General features: G+C 39.3%; 1 protein-coding gene across 1 annotated transcript in view; it reads right to left on the bottom strand.

Annotated features, from left to right (window-relative positions):
• The window catches only part of EGF (epidermal growth factor), a 102,874-nt gene that overhangs the window by 61,199 nt on the left and 24,789 nt on the right, over positions 1-16,886 (bottom strand). Inside the window, 4 exon segments of the mRNA XM_086407045.1 lie at positions 9,445-9,647; positions 13,912-14,110; positions 14,113-14,138; positions 14,542-14,723. Of these exon segments, the coding sequence (XP_086263171.1) occupies positions 9,445-9,647; positions 13,912-14,110; positions 14,113-14,138; positions 14,542-14,723 (610 nt within the window).

The following is a 16,886-nucleotide window of genomic DNA, read 5'->3' as shown; positions in this document are numbered from 1 at the left end:
CATCACACGTGCATACGTCACTAAGCTGTGTCCGACTCCTTGCAACCCCATGGACTGTAGCATGCCAGGCTCCTCTGTCCATGGGATTCTTCAGGCAAGAATACCGGAGTGGGTTGTCATTTCCTTCTCCAGAGGATCTTGCCAACCCATGGATGGAACTCAGGTCTCCTGCATTGACAGGCAGGTTCTTTACCCCTGAGCCACTTGAGAAGCCCAAAGCATCACTATGTTGAAAACATAGTCTTGTCCCCTTGAAAATGTTTCTAATGTACATTGAGGTCTCGTGGGGGGCATGTCAACTTCTAGAGATTCTGACCTGATAAATGAAGGGAAAGGCTCATCTTCACCAGAATCTAGAACAACTCTCATGGTAGGAGTCTTCACAGCACACTTTAAGAAACACTGGCCTAATATGCTAAGGGAACACCCCACTTTCACCTAAGTTACCAACACCTCCTTTTAGCTAATCTGTGTTATTTCTCTGGTTATTTTAAACTTGTTTACTCAGATCTCTTGATAGAGTTACATACACAATATTTCTGATTATTTAATACTACTGCAGTACTACCAAGTCAGGTAAGATTTACACGGAATAGTTTTAGATATTGATTCCAAAATTTTTGTTTCTTGTCCAGAGTTTTTATGCCAATTACACATTTAGTTACATTGTTCATGTTCCTACATGCTTCACATATCAACATTTTAATTAAGAAAGTTAAGAACCAAATGACCCCAGTTTTTAAAGTAAGTGATTAAAGTCAGAAACTCAAAGACATATTGGAGACAAAATGTACCTACTTCAATTTCTAAAAAGGAGCATGTGATTGTCTTAACTGTACTTTTTATAATATTTACAAGTGAAAATCAACAAAAATCCAGCAAGGTCTGATTCAGCCTTTTAATAGCACCAAAGTGCTACCACTTTCTTGAGGTAACAAAAAATTGAGGGATCATGCTTCCTATAAATATCTTTTATAAAAATCTTTCCAAACCAAGCATGATAGATGACCACTGCACTTAAGAGTTGGGAAAACTGAGTTCTGTCTCAGTTCTGCTTTTATATAAAATCACTTTATCTCTTTGACTTCAGTTTCCATGAAATAAAAGTGTTGAAGTAGATAGCCCCTGAAATCTCTCACTGAAAAAAACATTATGGTTCTATACAGAATCAGATGTTTGTTGTAAATTCCTCTAAGTTTACATGTTTAAAGATTCTCAAACCTTAATTACTGCTTATAAATGTTAAGGGATATTCAAACTGATTTCTGAGGAAAACAGTGAGTGTCTAGGGTACAGGAAATTGCTCTTTCATCTATATCCGTTGTTATTTATCTCCTTTCTTCTTGTACTTTTCTATTACCTCTTACTTGCTCTTCTGTGTGTTCTTATCATTAACATTGCCATTATCATCACAGTTATATATGTATATGCATGTGCATATATGTATCTCTTTTTCATTAATCAATAAGCTTTTGAAGATATGGCATGTATCCCATTCACATTTATAGTCCAGGTAGTACCTAACCTGGTGCCTTTTTACCACACAGGGGTGCTACAAACATCTGGAAAACATGCACAAAAGTCTGTGCTAGTGAAACCTGCAACTTAACTCCGTTCCTTGGTTTTTCCTTGAATATCCAGTCAACCTCAGAGTTAGAACTCAAACAGATGGTCAGTACTCTTTTTACTATACCACAATGCTGATGGTTTTACTGATACTTATTAACAATATACAATATTATTCAATGGTGAACATACGAGAAAAGCAATCACTATTGTACTCTGAATGGTTGTGTTAATGATGTGACCTGAATTCACTCAACACCTAAAAGCCATTTTAGGAAGTGGCAAAACAGAGGATTGAGAGCTGTATTTTGCTTAATCTCCTTAATCTTCTGCTGTGCTTTAGCCTCAAATTAGGTTGAAGCCAGCACTCAGAATGCTGCTGCTGACCTCAGATAACACCCCTCCCGGAGCTCAGCAAGTGCAGCCTGATTACCTTTGAGATCAAATTAAAGCTCCTTAATCATGGAATTTAATGTCCACCCCCACCTGCGCCTTCAATAACTATCCAGCACACCCTCATGAGCTTTGCTACAGCCAAGCAAACTATAGATTTTTACCTTGGGCCGGTTTTGAAACAACACATGTGGGATTCCCGAGCCTGCTTCTTTCCACTGATCACACCTTTTTCTCAACCTCAAATTCAGTGTCAGATTCACGTCATCAACAAAGCCTTTCCAGTCTCTTCCATTTGAAACCATTCACTTGAGTCATTCTTGTAACTAAATATTTAGCAGCCCCAATGGTCACAAAATTTGACTAATGTTTTATAAAGCATTTATATTATCACATGTATATTTTCATAACAAGCCCTTGAGCTGTGTAGAGCAATTATTGTCTTCATTTTATAGATTATGAAATAGTATCTTAAGGATCACATATAGATAATAAGGGGTAGGACTCGGACTCAAATTCCAGTCTTCAGTGATACACCCCATCTCCTTAATACAGATAACATGTGTGTATGTACATGTATGTATGTATACTTATGTGTGTATATAGAACAATGGGTTTTATAGAAAAACACATTTATATTAGTGATATTATATATTAATATATACCATCTACTGATATATATCAGTTATTAACATATTAACAGATGTTATACTATATTTTTATATAATATATAAATTATATGTACATAGTATATTTTTCTATAAATGTCCATGATTTTTGTTTTATTTATTTATTGTCTATTTCATTAGTGAGTTTCCTGAATCAATGGTTCACTCACCTTGCTCAAAAAACTTCCCAAACAGTATAATATAGGAGTTCTTTGTTAATAGAAAAGAAAGAGGAAGAAACAAGAAAAGTTAATCTGTGCTATTGCAATTCCTAATTGTAGTAGAAAATCACTTAGCCAGAATTTAGCTACTTGGTATCATTATCCATCTAAACCTAAGAATCAGAAAGTAAACAAATCAACAGCCTCTGAGCAGTTAAAAAATGAATGCCTCTCACTCACAGAAGAGCCTTAACTAAAGGCCCACTCAGTGTTTGTGTATTTTAGACCTGTTTCTGAGGAGCTTGGCCCGCCCACAACATGATAATGGTATGCAGCCCTCCACCCATCTCCTCACTGCCACCCCTCACTCCTCTCCACCCAAGGCAGGGTGGTTACCTGATTCCAGAGTTCTTTCTTGCTGAGCCCAGACACAGCCTCGGCCCAGCACTGCAGACCACTAAGGGTTAGTTACTGGTCACTTTTCCCACCACTAGATGCCTCATGTCATGACTCTTCTTGAAGAAAGATGGCATAATTTAGAGTGTGAAAATGATAACTGCAATGAATAAAAACATGTCAAATATTTTTTACATCCTTGAATTTATGAAGATGCTTTACAAAAAAAATAAAAAGTTCACCTCTGGAGGATACACTAACCCTTTATTCTGAAAACAGATAAAGTAAGGGAAAGATTAAATCAAGCATTTAATTTACCTTTTTTAATAAAAGATGCTCCTCAGGGAAATCATATACCTGATTGGAAATGTTCTTCAACTAATAAAGCAGTAATAGAATTAGAATGTCATTACTTCAAGCTTCTAATGAAAAAATGGCTCTAGACAATGATAATCAATAGCTTGTAAAGCCATTATATGAAAGGCTGAGAGGAAACTCTACAATGGACTGACCAGGCTGGTAACACCTAAATCCTTGACCTATCTTTGAGCATCACAAGGAGAATGGAGACCCAGCCGCTACATGCCCTCTGGCCCGGTCACTAGCAGCACACAGTACTACCTGCAGTACCACTTATAGAGTACTCTCGCAAAAAATCTGAATCTGATCAGGCTTCTAGGCCAAAGCCACCAGGTTATACACAATCATGTTAAATGATACCACAGGATAGAATCTGCAAAGTCTAGAATGTGGGGAATTCTAAGGGTCAAGATCTGGATTCTTCAACAAACAAATGGCAGGGAAAAGCCTCAGAGAATAAACAGAGGCCACAGCGAGGCATATGGAAACCACCAAGAAGAGACAACGGCAAGAAAGATAGAAAAATGATAGAGAGCTATTCAAAGTATTTAAAAGGCAGCTGTTTGGTGTCAAGGCAAACTTGCATTAAAAAACCCAGCTTTGCCTGAAGTCAGTCCTATTCTTGCCCCAGTGGTGTGTAATCTTTGCAAATGTGATCCTTATCATTAAGAAAATATCTATAACTATCTATAAATGTTAGGAAGCTATAGAAATCCATAATTTGCTAAGATTTCTAGAAGAAATAACAGATCTATAACAGATCTGGGTACTCAAATTGATCATTTAGACTATATGAAAGCAGAGAATGTAAGTGTAGGCGAGGACATGGAGAAACTGGAAACCCCGCGCTCCATCAGCAGGAATGTAAAATGATGCAGCCACTGTGGAAAGCGGTGTCATGTGCCTTCAGAAAACTGAAAACAGGATTACCACGTGATCCAATAATTCACTACTGACTATAATTCATAAGAATTAAAAGCAGGGTCTCCAAAAGAAATTTGTATACCCACATTTTTAGCACCATTATTCACCATAGCTAAAAGGTGGAAGAAACCCAATTATTCATCAATGAATAAATGGGTGAGTAAAATGGAAGATATACATGCAATGGGGTATTATTCGGGCTTAAAAAGGAAAAAAATATCTAACACATGCTACAAAACAGATGCATCTTAAGGACATCGTGCTGAGTAAAATAAACTAGTCACAAAAAGAGAAATACTGCATGATTACACTTATAGGAGGTACTTAGAGTAGGAGTCAAAATCCTTGAAACAGAAAGAACAATAGAATGGTGGGATCCAGGGACTGAGGAGAGGCAGAAATGGGAGTTGTTATTTAATGGGTGGAGAGTTTCAATTTTACAAGATGATAACATTTACAGAGATGAATGGTGGTGATGGTTGCATACACACACACACACACACACACACAAACCATAAATGAACTTAATGCTACTGAACTGTACACTAAAAATGGTTAAGATGAGGGACTTCGCTTGTGACCCAGTGGTTAAGACTCTGTACTTCCACTGCAGACGGCATGGGTTCAATCCCTGGTTAGGGAACCAAGATCCTGCATGCCACACGGCACAGTAAAAAAAAAAAAAAAAACCTAAGATAATAAATTGTATATGTATTTTACCACAATTTTTAAATTTCAGAAAAACTACATGAACGAAATACTTATATATCTAGGATGATTCTTTTCTAGAAGTTTCACAAAACCCCCAAGGTTTTATAGTAGAAACCCTAGCAATCACATAATCGAAATGAATCAGTTGCACCTGGACAGCTTTAGCTACTCTAGCTACTTTCATAAACAGGTACATTTTTAGGCAGAAGCAAGTCTTCTCTCAGAATTAATGACATTCAGCAATATTTCTGTGCATGAAATGAATGCAAAGTATTTTAATAGTGTTGATGACAGATGTCCTATATTTTCTAAAGAATATGCTCTTGAAATTCTCTTATGAATTTTAAACTGGAAACAGCATTTTAAAGAATTACAGAAGAATGCAGAATTATTTGCACCTTTTACAAAAGAACATCTGTGAGCAGCAAAACTATAGTTGCAAATTCCCCGAATGTTGAACTTGAAATAATGTCATTAACATTATATACAAAGTTCCCACACTGGCTCTGAGATTCATATAAAATCTGCCTTTCATATTTGTGCATTCCACATCTGCAGATTCAACCAACCATGGATTGAAAATATTCTTTAAAAAAATTCTGTGAAGTTTCAAAAAGCAAAATTTGAATTTGCCGTGCACCTGCGATGGTTTGCATAGTATTTACATTGCATTTACAGCTATTTACACAGTATTTACTTTGTATTACATATGATAAGTAGTCTTGAGATAATTTAAAGTATAAGGATGTTAGATAATATGCAAGTACTATTCTGTTTTATATAAGGGACCATTGCAGCCTTGGATTTAACATTGGCGAGAATCCTGGAACAAATCCGCATGGGTACAGAGGGATGGTTGTAATTGTACAGCTGTCAAGGCAGCCACAAGAGCACTGTTGCCTCATGGGTTTAATCATGACAACAAAAACGTGAGATCAAGTCAGTCTCTTTTCAGAGAGCCAGAGAAGAAAGAGAGAGACTCTGTGTATGTGTGTGAGAGAGAGGGAGGGAGAGAGAGATTGATTCCTGAGTTCCTGAATAGAAAACATTTTTAAAAGAAAAAATAAGATCTGGGTCCCATTGATCTGTGCAAACTGAAGCTTTTAACCACAAGCATGCCATGGATAGACAAGAATATGCCAAATTACAGATTTTCCCAGAACAAGTTAGGCAAATCTAAGATATGAAATTATAGACAATAGCGAGGGTGAGTTGAGGCGGCAGCATGGTGTCAGTCTGCCTGGGTTCAACTCCCAGGTCTACCCCAGTGTGACCTTAAACAAGCATTTGTGACATTGCTGAACCTCAGCTTTTAACCCATAAAATGTACTAATAATCACATGATTTGTGGGGTGGTTAAGATTAAATATATTAGAGAACCATTGGAGGCAGAAAACTAGGAAGCGTTGCTTTTTAGAAATGACTATGAAAGCTTTTATCACTGCTATACTCGTAAGAGCCTAAGCTCTACACTTTTTGAAATTTTAGGGAGAGTGAGCCTATAATTTCAAGATAGCTTAAATAGCAAAATTTGAGCCACGTCTTCCAAGTGCCATTCTTCATAAATCTATTTAGAATCAAGCTTAAAAATCACAACCAGCAAATCATTTTCATAGCCTATATGGCAACTGCACACTCTTCTATTTAATTTTTCAGCACTGCTTTATTATAAGACATAGCTTGCAAAAAAATAATAAACTATTTGTATTGTAAGCTGAAAAGAATGAGACTCATAGAGTAGATCTGCAGCAGTCTCTTCTGAGGATGGCATGAAAAATAGACGTTTCAACTGTGCCTTTAGATTCACAATCAGGTTGATGGAAACAAATAGCCCCAGATCATTCAGCTTAAAACCTAGATAAAGAAACAAACAATCGGCCAACCAGAAGTATAGAATTGGTATAGAATTTAAAGACTCAAGAGACAGTTTTCTATAACAGGTTAACCTGGGGTATCCTCTAATGCACATTAATGAAGTCTCCTTTATATACAGTTGGGAAGGTCCCCTGGAGGAGGAAATGGCAACCCACTCCAGTATTTTTGCCTAGAGAATCCCATGGACAGAGGAGCCTAATAGGCTATACAGTCCATGAAGTCGCAAAGAGTCAGACACGACTGAGTGACTAAAGCACAGCACAGAGCTGAGCTGCAAAGATCTGTTGCAGGGAAAATTGATTTAAAACACTGGGATTCATTCATAATATACAAAAGGGAGCAGCCCCCTGAAGACTATCTGGTAAAGAGTTGGGGTAGGGGTTATAACATGTAAGGAAGGCAGCATGTACTCAGATATTAAATATCTTTAGAACTTGTTCCTTGTGGTATTATTTAGGGGAGAAGGTGTCAAAGGGTGTTTTTTTAATTCTTTTTTTTACCTACTACAGTTTATTAAATGTTCTCTAGGCTGCAGTCCATGGGGTCGCAAAGAGCTGGACATGACTGAGCGACTTCACTTTCACTTTTCACTTTCATGCATTGGAGAAGGAAATGGCAACCCACTCCAGTGTTCTTGCCTGGAGAATCGCAGGGACGGGAGAGCCTGGTGGGCTGCCATCTATGGGGTGGCACAGAGTTGGACACGACTGAAGTGACTTAGCAGCAGCAGCAGCAGCAGCAGGCACTGGAAATATAATGGAGAGTTGTATTCTCTGTCTTCATAGGAGGAAGCTGAGGAAGTCAGACAATTACAGCAAACCATGATAAGTGCTCTGTGATGGGAAATCTGTTATTTTCTGAAAAGAGCTACTGAGGCTCCAGTGAGCTGGTCAGGGAAGGGGTTCCTGAAAGAAGAGATTTTGGAGCTATTACTATTTCTTAGAGGATGAAGAGTAAGTCACTGCTGTGAATTAGAAAGAGTGTTCCCAGGGAGTTCCCTGGTAGTCTGAAAGAAAGTGAAATAAATTGTTCATTGCTCAGTCATGTCCAACTCTTTGTGACCCCATGGACTATAGCCTTCCAGGCTCTCTCTCCATGGGATTCCCCAGGCAAGAACACAGGAATGGGTTGCCATTTCCTACTCCAGGGGATCTTCCTGACCCAGGGATTGAACCTAGGTCTCCCACACTGCAGGCGGATTCTTTACTGTCTGAACCACCAAGGAATAGTGATTAGGATTCATGGCTTTTACTGTCTCAGCCTGGGTTCAATCTCTGGTCAAGAAATGGAGATCCTGCAAGCCATGCAGTCAAAAAAAAGGAGAAACCGTGTTCCCAATCATGCTGAAAGGCTGGAGAAGAGAGCAAGCATGCCTCCTAGGGTAAGAGAAAAATAAAAACTTTGAAGATGGCTGCAGCCCTGACGATAAATGAAACTGAGAAACAGGGGCCCTGTGAACCAGTTCAATAAAAAAGAGACTGGATTTTATTACTGGCAATTGAGTGTTTTAACCCAGGAATGACAAGATTGGGTTCTCCTTTTTGAAGGGTGATGCCCCCTGCAGCATGGCAGAAGGAGTCAGGGACACTAATGAAGTGGCCCCCAGGGATGGAGAGCTGCTGAGAGGGGCACAAGCCGGTAGGTGGTGGAATTGCTAGGCGTTGGAGAGTGATCTCACAGGGATGGATCTATGCCTAGGGATATGGAGATTAAATGCCACTCATCAAGGCCTACACCTGGAGGTCTTCAACCAGATACTGGAGGGAAAAGAGCTTGGCAAAAGGGAAGGGAAAGTAAGTGAGTCAGTCATTCCTTCTGTGCCTGAAGCACTTGCAAGAAATCCAAGTAGAAATGCTCAGAAGGCAGATAAATGTGGGCCTTGAGAGGCAAAGGGGAGCTGAGCCTGAATATGTACATCCACTGTGCCCCTTTGCTTGGCGTGTCTGAGCAACTACATGAAGCTTTGTGTTAGAGTCCAATGAGGGGAGAGGGAAAGAATGCTAAATCAAATTGGCCAAATAGTGATAGGCCTGGTTACACGTTAAATTACAATCTAACTGCAAAGGAGAGCTTTTGAAGGAATTTAAGTAGAGGAGTTAACCCATCAGATTTACCATTTATAAGCAAGAGGAGAAAATGAAAAGATTAAGTGGCTGCTCCAACAGGCCGGATAAGACAAGCCGGCTGTTTGGACTATGGTGGTGGCAGTGGAAGAGAGAAGTGGACATTTGAGATAAATTAGAATGTAAAATGGAAAGGATTTGGCAGTAGGCTGAAAATTGGGGTGAGGTAGTAGGAGAAATCAGGGATGATTCCTAAATGTCTGTCTTGAGTAAGTGGAGAAGTGGGGAGTACGTGCCGGACCTTGTTTGAGGTCAAAGATGACTCACCAGATGCCCAAGCATCACCCTCTGCCTTGGGCTATACGAGTGGACGAACCACTTTAATTCCACTGGGTGGCACGAATGACGAGTTGAGGGTGATTTTAACCATATCCTTCCCTGTGTGCTTGTTAGCTATCCAAATTGTGTTCTTTTTCCATGTTGAATAGAAGATACAGTCTCCAAAGAAGGACTCTGCAAGCAGATTGTGCCTAAAACAACAGGAGAAAAGCATAAAGAATGGCAGAATATTTCCTCCTGGATTTATTAAAGTTTCACTTCAACTTATGGTCTGAATTTTAATCACCTACATTTTTAATCGTTTCTCATTTATGGTTAGAAACAAACATTAAGTTTAAATTTGTATTTGTGTAGCCATAATCTGAATTAATAAGATACATTTTTAGCTTCAGATCCATTATCTCATTTTTCCTTTTTCTTTTTTTTTGCTACTCAGCATGTAATTGTGGTGAAAATAAAATACAGAAGAAAACAGACACAGGAAAAGAGTGGATTGCTGGTTTCGTCACTTTCACATGCCAAATTTCTGCTCTTGCTAAAGACAGCTAGATTAGTTGCTGGCAGGATAGGAAATCAAATGAAACATAGATGTTTTACAAACCACAGGACATAACAATTCAAAAAAAACTAACCAGCATGTGAAAACTATAAGCCAAATACTCTTCAGTTCAGTTCAGTTCAGTTGCTCAGTCGTGTCCAACTCTTTGTGACCCCATGAATCGCAGCACGCCAGGCCTCCCTGTCCAACACCAACTCCCAGAGTTCACCCAAACTCACATCCATCGAGTTGGTGATGCCATCCAGCCATCTCATCCTCTGTCATCCCCTTTTCCTCCTGCCCCCAATGCCTCCCAGCATCAGAGTCTTTTCCAATGAGTCCACTCTTCGCATGAGGTGGCCAAAGTACTGGAGTTTCAGCTTCAGCATCATTCCTTCCAAAGAAATCCCAGGGCTGATCTCCTTCAGAATGGACTGGTTGGATCTCCTTGCAGTCCAAGGGACTCTCAAGAGTCTTCTCCAACACCACAGTTCAAAAGCATCAATTTTTCGGTGCTCAGCCTTCTTCACAGTCCAACTCTCACATCCATACATGACCACAGGAAAAACCATAGCCTTGACTAGACGAAACTTTGTTGGCAAAGTAATGTCTCTGCTTTTGAATATGCTATCTAGGTTGGTCATAACTTTCCTTCCAAGGAGTAAGCGTCTTTTAATTTCATGGCTGCAGTCACCATCTGCAGTGATTTTGGAGCCCCCCAAAAATAAAGTCTGACACTGTTTCCACTGTTTCCCCATCTATTTCCCATGAAATGATGGGACTGGATGCCATGATCTTCATTTTCTGAATGTTGAGCTTTAAGCCAACTTTTTCACTCTCCTCTTTCACTTTCATCAAGAGGCTTTTTAGTTCCTCTTCACTTTCTGCCATAAGGGTGGTGTCATCTGCATATCTGAGGTTATTGATATTTCTCCCGGCAATCTTGATTCCAGCTTGTCCTTCTTCCAGTCCAGCGTTTCTCATGATGTATTCTGCATATAAGTTAAATAAACAGGGTGACAATATACAGCCTTGACGTACTCCTTTTCCTATTTGGAACCAGTCTGTTGTTCCATGTCCAGTTCGAACTGTTGCTTCCTGACCTGCATACAGATTTCTCAAGAGGCAGATCAGGTGGTCTGGTATTCCCATCTCTTTCAGAATTTTCCACAGTTTATTGTGATCCACACAGTCAAAGGCTTTGGCATAGTTAATAAAGCAGAAATAGATGTTTTTCTGGAACTCTCTTGCTTTTTCCATGATCCAACGGATGTTGGCAATTTGATCTCTGGTTCCTCTGCCTTTTCTAAAATCAGCTTGAACATCTGGAAGTTCATGGTTCACGTCTTGCTGAAGCCTGCCTTGGAGAATTTTGAGCATTACTTTACTAGCGTGTGAGATGAGTACAATTGTGCAGTAGTTTGAGCATTCTTTGGCATTGTCTTTCTTTGGGATTGGAATGAAAACTGACCTTTTCCAGTCCTGTGGCCACTGCTGAGTTTTCCAAATTTGCTGGCATATTGCGTGCAACACTTTCACAGCATCATCTTTCAGGATTTGAAATAGCTCAACTGGAATTCCATCACCTCCACTAGCTTTGTTCATAGTGATGCTTTCTAAGGCCCACTTGACTTCACATTCCAGGATGTCTGGCTCTAGGTCAGTGATCACACCATCGTGATTATCTGGGTCATGAAGATCTTTTTTGTACAGTTACTTTTATTTATTTCTTTACTTAATCATCACAATAATCTCAAGAAATAGATGCTACTATTATTCCCACTGAAAAACTTCTGCTTCATTGACTATGGTAAAGCCTTTGACTGAATGAATCACAAAAAACTGGAAAATTCTTAAAGAGATGGGAATGCCAAACCACCTTACCTGTTTCCCGTGAAACCTGTACGTGGGTCAAGAAGCAACAGTTAGAACTAGGCATAGAACAATTGATTGGTTCAAAATTGGGAAAAAAGTACATCAAGGCTGTATATTGTCACTCTGCCTATTTAACTTATATGCAGAGTACATCATGTGAAATGCCAGGCTGGATGAATCACAAGCTAGAATCAAGATTGCTGGGAGAAATATCAACAACCTCAGATACGCAGATACTACTCTAAAGGCAGAAAATGAAGAGGAACTAAACAGTCTCTTAATAAGGGTGAAGGATGAGAGTGAAAAAGTTGGCTTGAAACTCAGCATTCAAAGAACTAAGATCATAGCTTCTGGTCTCATCACTTTGTGGCAAATAGAAGGGGAAAAAGTGAACGCAGTGACAGCCTTTATTCTATTGGGCTCCAAAATCACTGCAGATGGTGACTGCAGCCATGAAATTAAATTAAAAGTGACCCAGAGGGATAGGATGGGGAGGGAGGTGCGAGAGGGGTTCAGGATGGGAACCACATGAAGACCCATGGATGATTCATATCAATGTATGGCAAAAACCACTACAATATTGTAAAGTAATTAGCTTCCAACTAAAATAAATAAATTGAAAAAAAAAAAGTCAATTGCTCCTTGGAAGGAAAGCTATGACAAACTTAGATAGCATTAAAGATATTACTTTGCCCACAAATGTCTGTATAGTCAAAGCCATGGTTTTCCCAGGAATCATGTGCGAATATGCGAGTTGGACCATAAAGAAGGCTGAATGCTGAAGAATTGATGCTTTTCAAACTGTGGTGCTGGAGAAGACTCTTGAGAATCCCTTGGACTGCAAGGAGATTAAACCAGTCAGTCCTAAAGGAAATCAACACTAAATATTCACTGGAAGGACTGATGCTGAAGCTTCAATACCTTGGCAACCTGATGTGAAGAGCTGACTCATTGGAAAAGACCCTGATGCTGGGAAAGAATACAGGCAAAAGGAGAAGGGGGCAGTAGAGGATAAGATGGTTAGATAGCATCACCAACTCAATGAACATGAATTTGAGCAAACTCTAGGAGATAGTGGGAACAGAGGAGCCTGGGTACTACAGTCCAGGGGTCACAAAGAGTTGGATATGACCTAGCAACTGGGCAAGAACAAATTATCCCCACTGTATGGCTGTCAGCATAATTGATAACATATCAGGACTGTATAGTTTCTCCTGTCTTTCCACTGACCCTACCCTACTCAGGACTGTACTGTGCAGCAAATAACTTCTGTTGTCAAGGGCTTTGCAATTAATTGTTGTTGTTTTTCAGTTGCTAAGTCATGTCTAACTCTTTGCAACCCCATGGGTCATAGCCCGTCAGGCTCCTCCTCCTCAGTCAATGGGATTTCCCAGGCAAGAATATTAGAGTGCGTTGCCATTTCCTTCTCCACTGCATCTTGTAATCAACAGATACGGTTTAATACTCATTAGGATCGAGTAGTCTCTATGCTCTGTTAGTCACCAAAAAGTGATGAGGACCTTCATTGTTGTATTTCCAACACCCACAAGGCTAAGTTATTCCTTCATGACTCTTGACTTAGGAATGCACTTCCTGTTTCCAAGTATGTACTCCTAGACCCTAGGTTAACTATATACTTGTCTCAGTGGCCCCTTCACAGTGTGGAGTGCAGCTACAAATGCTTTCGGATCATTGTCCACCTGATCCCACCCTGTAAGTTACCCAAAAATATACTGATCCACTGATTGTATGGAGTGGCCTGCCTTCTTTTTCAATCTCAAGATACTTTTTCAATTCAGTGGACACTTCTGTTCTCTCCATCCTCCAATACCTGCATTAAAGGAAGCAGGATGAGAGAAGTCATGCAACCTATCAAAGTCACTCGCCTAATACATAGTATATCTGGGACTTGAACTCAAGTCTTTTGGACCCCCAAATCTGTGCTAAACCACTACACCAGTTTAGCTGACAAAAATAAAATTCATTTATCACACAAACTCCAAATGGCAAGTGTTTTATTTTATACCAAAAGCAAAACTTACCGCAGGGAATATTTGCTAAAAAGGACAGAACCCCCGTCATAATCACAGGAACAAATATGAGGATCACCTCCTCCTCTATGGTACTGAATCCAAAAGAGCCGTTTATCAAGCATATCCAATGATAGAGCTGCTATTTTCTCTGATGTCTCTAACAGAAGCTTCACTTCCATACCACCAAGATCTGCTCTGTGAAGGCTGCAGCCACCTCTGAAGACCAAAACATAAAACTGAGGGCCAACATATCACAGAGACACTTCAGTGAGTGTCAGGCCACTTAAATGGTTGACTCTCTCAGTGTTTCAGTAGTCCCCAGATGTCTGCACAGGACGAGTTTGACTATTTGAATGAAAATTCAGTTCAACAAATACTTATTGCAATTCCATGTTATTTCAAGTTAGAAGGAGAATTTGCTTCTCTAGTGGGAAACCTTGGTAGTCAAGATGCTATTGGTAGAGGGAGCCTGCTTCAGTTCCAAATCCAGGCAAATGCCTATTGAAAATGGGGTTTGTGCACCGTAAAAGAGGCTGTTTGTCTCAATCAGGAGGCCCCGTTGAGTCAAAATGTTATGATTCCTTGACTTTTCATCAGATTTTGAAATATATTTCAATGTCCAAAGCCAACAGAATTTACCTTGCTACTGGATCAACTGCTATATTTGCAGGATATTTTAAGGCACTTAAGAGAACCCAGGAATTGTTTCCTTTCATATCAGTTACTATAATGATTCCTTCCTGTTGATTAGACCAAATAAGTTCTTCATTGATCCAATTTATTGCCATTCCTGAAACATTTTTATCTATATTGTATACTTTCTGTAAAACCAAAATTTTAAATTGTTATTAGTATTTCTCCATTCACAACAAAATTGTTTATTTTTATATAACTAGGTTTATTGTTTTAAGTAATTGTCATTTTTATACTTTCCCAAAATTATTTAAATGATAAACTATTCGTAGATACTGTGCCATTATTCAGATGCAGCTATATTCATTCTCCCATATGAATATTTCTGGGCATAGTATTTATATCAGTTTTGAAACGAAAATTAATTCTCTAAAATGAAAATTATCTCTCTAAATGAAAATTTATTCACAGTCAGTCAGAGTTGTGAACAATTTTAACTACAGTAATGGCAGAATTTCAATTTTATCTTACTACTACTACTACTACTACTAAGTCACTTCAGTCGTGTCCAACTCTGTGCGACCCCATAGACGACAGCCCACCAGGCCCCGCCATCCCTGGGATTCTCCAGGCAAGAACACTGGAGTGAGTTGCCATTTCCTCCTCCAATGCGTGAAAGTGAAAAGTGAAACTGAAGTCGCCCAGTCGTATCCAACTCTTAGCGACCCCATGGACTGCAGCCTACCAGGCTGCAGAATCCATGGGATTCTCCAGTTTATTCAATTCCATTTGCCAGTGGAATTTCCCAGATTCTCACCTGAATCCAATTTCAAGCTTTGCTAAATTCTAGCAAGACTGCCTTGGAGGTTGTGCATAGGGTCATGAAGTGGATTTCACGTTGGGGCCCCCACTTTTCTTCTAGCACCTCCTCCACCAGGTCCTGCTCTTTCTACAGGTCCTCACCCTTCCAGCTATGACCCCAGGATCCTCATAGCAGGGCTTTTCTTTATGCTTTCTCATGATAAAAACAACTTAACTAAACCTCTTCTAATTTCAGGCTGTGCAAGTAAACCAGTCCTTTAACAGGGTGGAGGGTGAGAGATGGGAGGAAGCCCTGGTTTGCACCACAGCAAATTTCCGTGGTGGAAATAGTCCCACAATCTGTGGTTTTCAGCTACCAATGTGAAGTCACTGAACACAGAGTTGGGCAGAAATCAGTCTCCAGAATCTGTGCTATTCCTACATCTCATACAAAGTAATCTAGCCAATCCATTTAATCAATTGCTAATATATTAATTCACGCAGGTAAACTGTTTGCTTTTTAATGGTTATCTTCTATAAGCAATGTTTTAACCCAAAGGAGGGACTGATACGAGTGGATTTTAGGCTTCAGGCCAATCTGTTCCTAATGATTTGCCACAAATTCCCAACTATCTAATGCTTTTTTCCAGTTCTCTGACAGTAAACCCTCCAGATTCTTAAACTCAAGATTTTGAAGCTAGTCTACAGATGGCTGGAGAGTAATGAGTAGCCATTTTTGTTAAAAGTGAGATTAGCAAGTATTAGAGATGTGATAAAACAAATTATCACCTAATTGAAGGCTTTAGGAGGGTGAAAATTTTGCTTAAAAACAAAAATTAAACAAAAGCACAAAAGCAAAAGTGGGTACTTTGTGTTGGGTATAAATACTGAACGTGAAGCTACCTGCTCTCTATAATTCACTTTCCAGGAGAAAACATTTCTATTAGGACTCATTTAAGGGTTTTACTAATTAAGAAGAAAGATTAAAGAAAAGTGCTTGAACCAAAATATTTTGCTATATCACCTGCTTTATTTTTTTTTTTTCCAGCATGCAAACACCTTGAGAAGAAAAAAAATTTCTTCCTAAATTTCAGGTGCAAAAACCCATGACAGATTTTAAACAGATAAAACAGGGCTTCTCAACCTCAACAGAACTGATGTTTAGGGCCTGATAATTCTCGGTTTGGGGGACTGTCCTATATATTGTAGGATGGTTGGCAGTGCCCCTGGCCTCTAACACATTCTCTCTTCTCCCCATTCTAGTTGTGACAACCAAAATGTTTCTAGACATTGCCAAAGGTCCCCTGGAGGCAAAATTGCCACCACCTGAAGACCACTAGAATAGAAAATGATGATAAAATAAATAATCTGTCTTAATCATAAAAAGGTGATCTGGCTTATTAAACTTACATCTTTCCGAAATTACATTGACATCCTCACTTTCTCCTTTGGGGACTTCTGAATATCAATGCCACATTCATGGGCATGTTCAATAATGTGACAGCACAGATGCAGATTAAATACCTACATGTGCTGGATGCATATCTACA

This window comes from Bos grunniens, chromosome 6, assembly GCF_055505025.1.
Source record: "Bos grunniens cultivar Pamir isolate PY7600 chromosome 6, Bosgru_T2T1.0, whole genome shotgun sequence".
Classification (NCBI taxonomy): domain Eukaryota; kingdom Metazoa; phylum Chordata; class Mammalia; order Artiodactyla; family Bovidae; genus Bos; species Bos grunniens.
The sequence above is the reverse complement of the archived record's forward strand: the minus strand, read 5'-3'. Positions and strand labels throughout refer to the sequence as shown.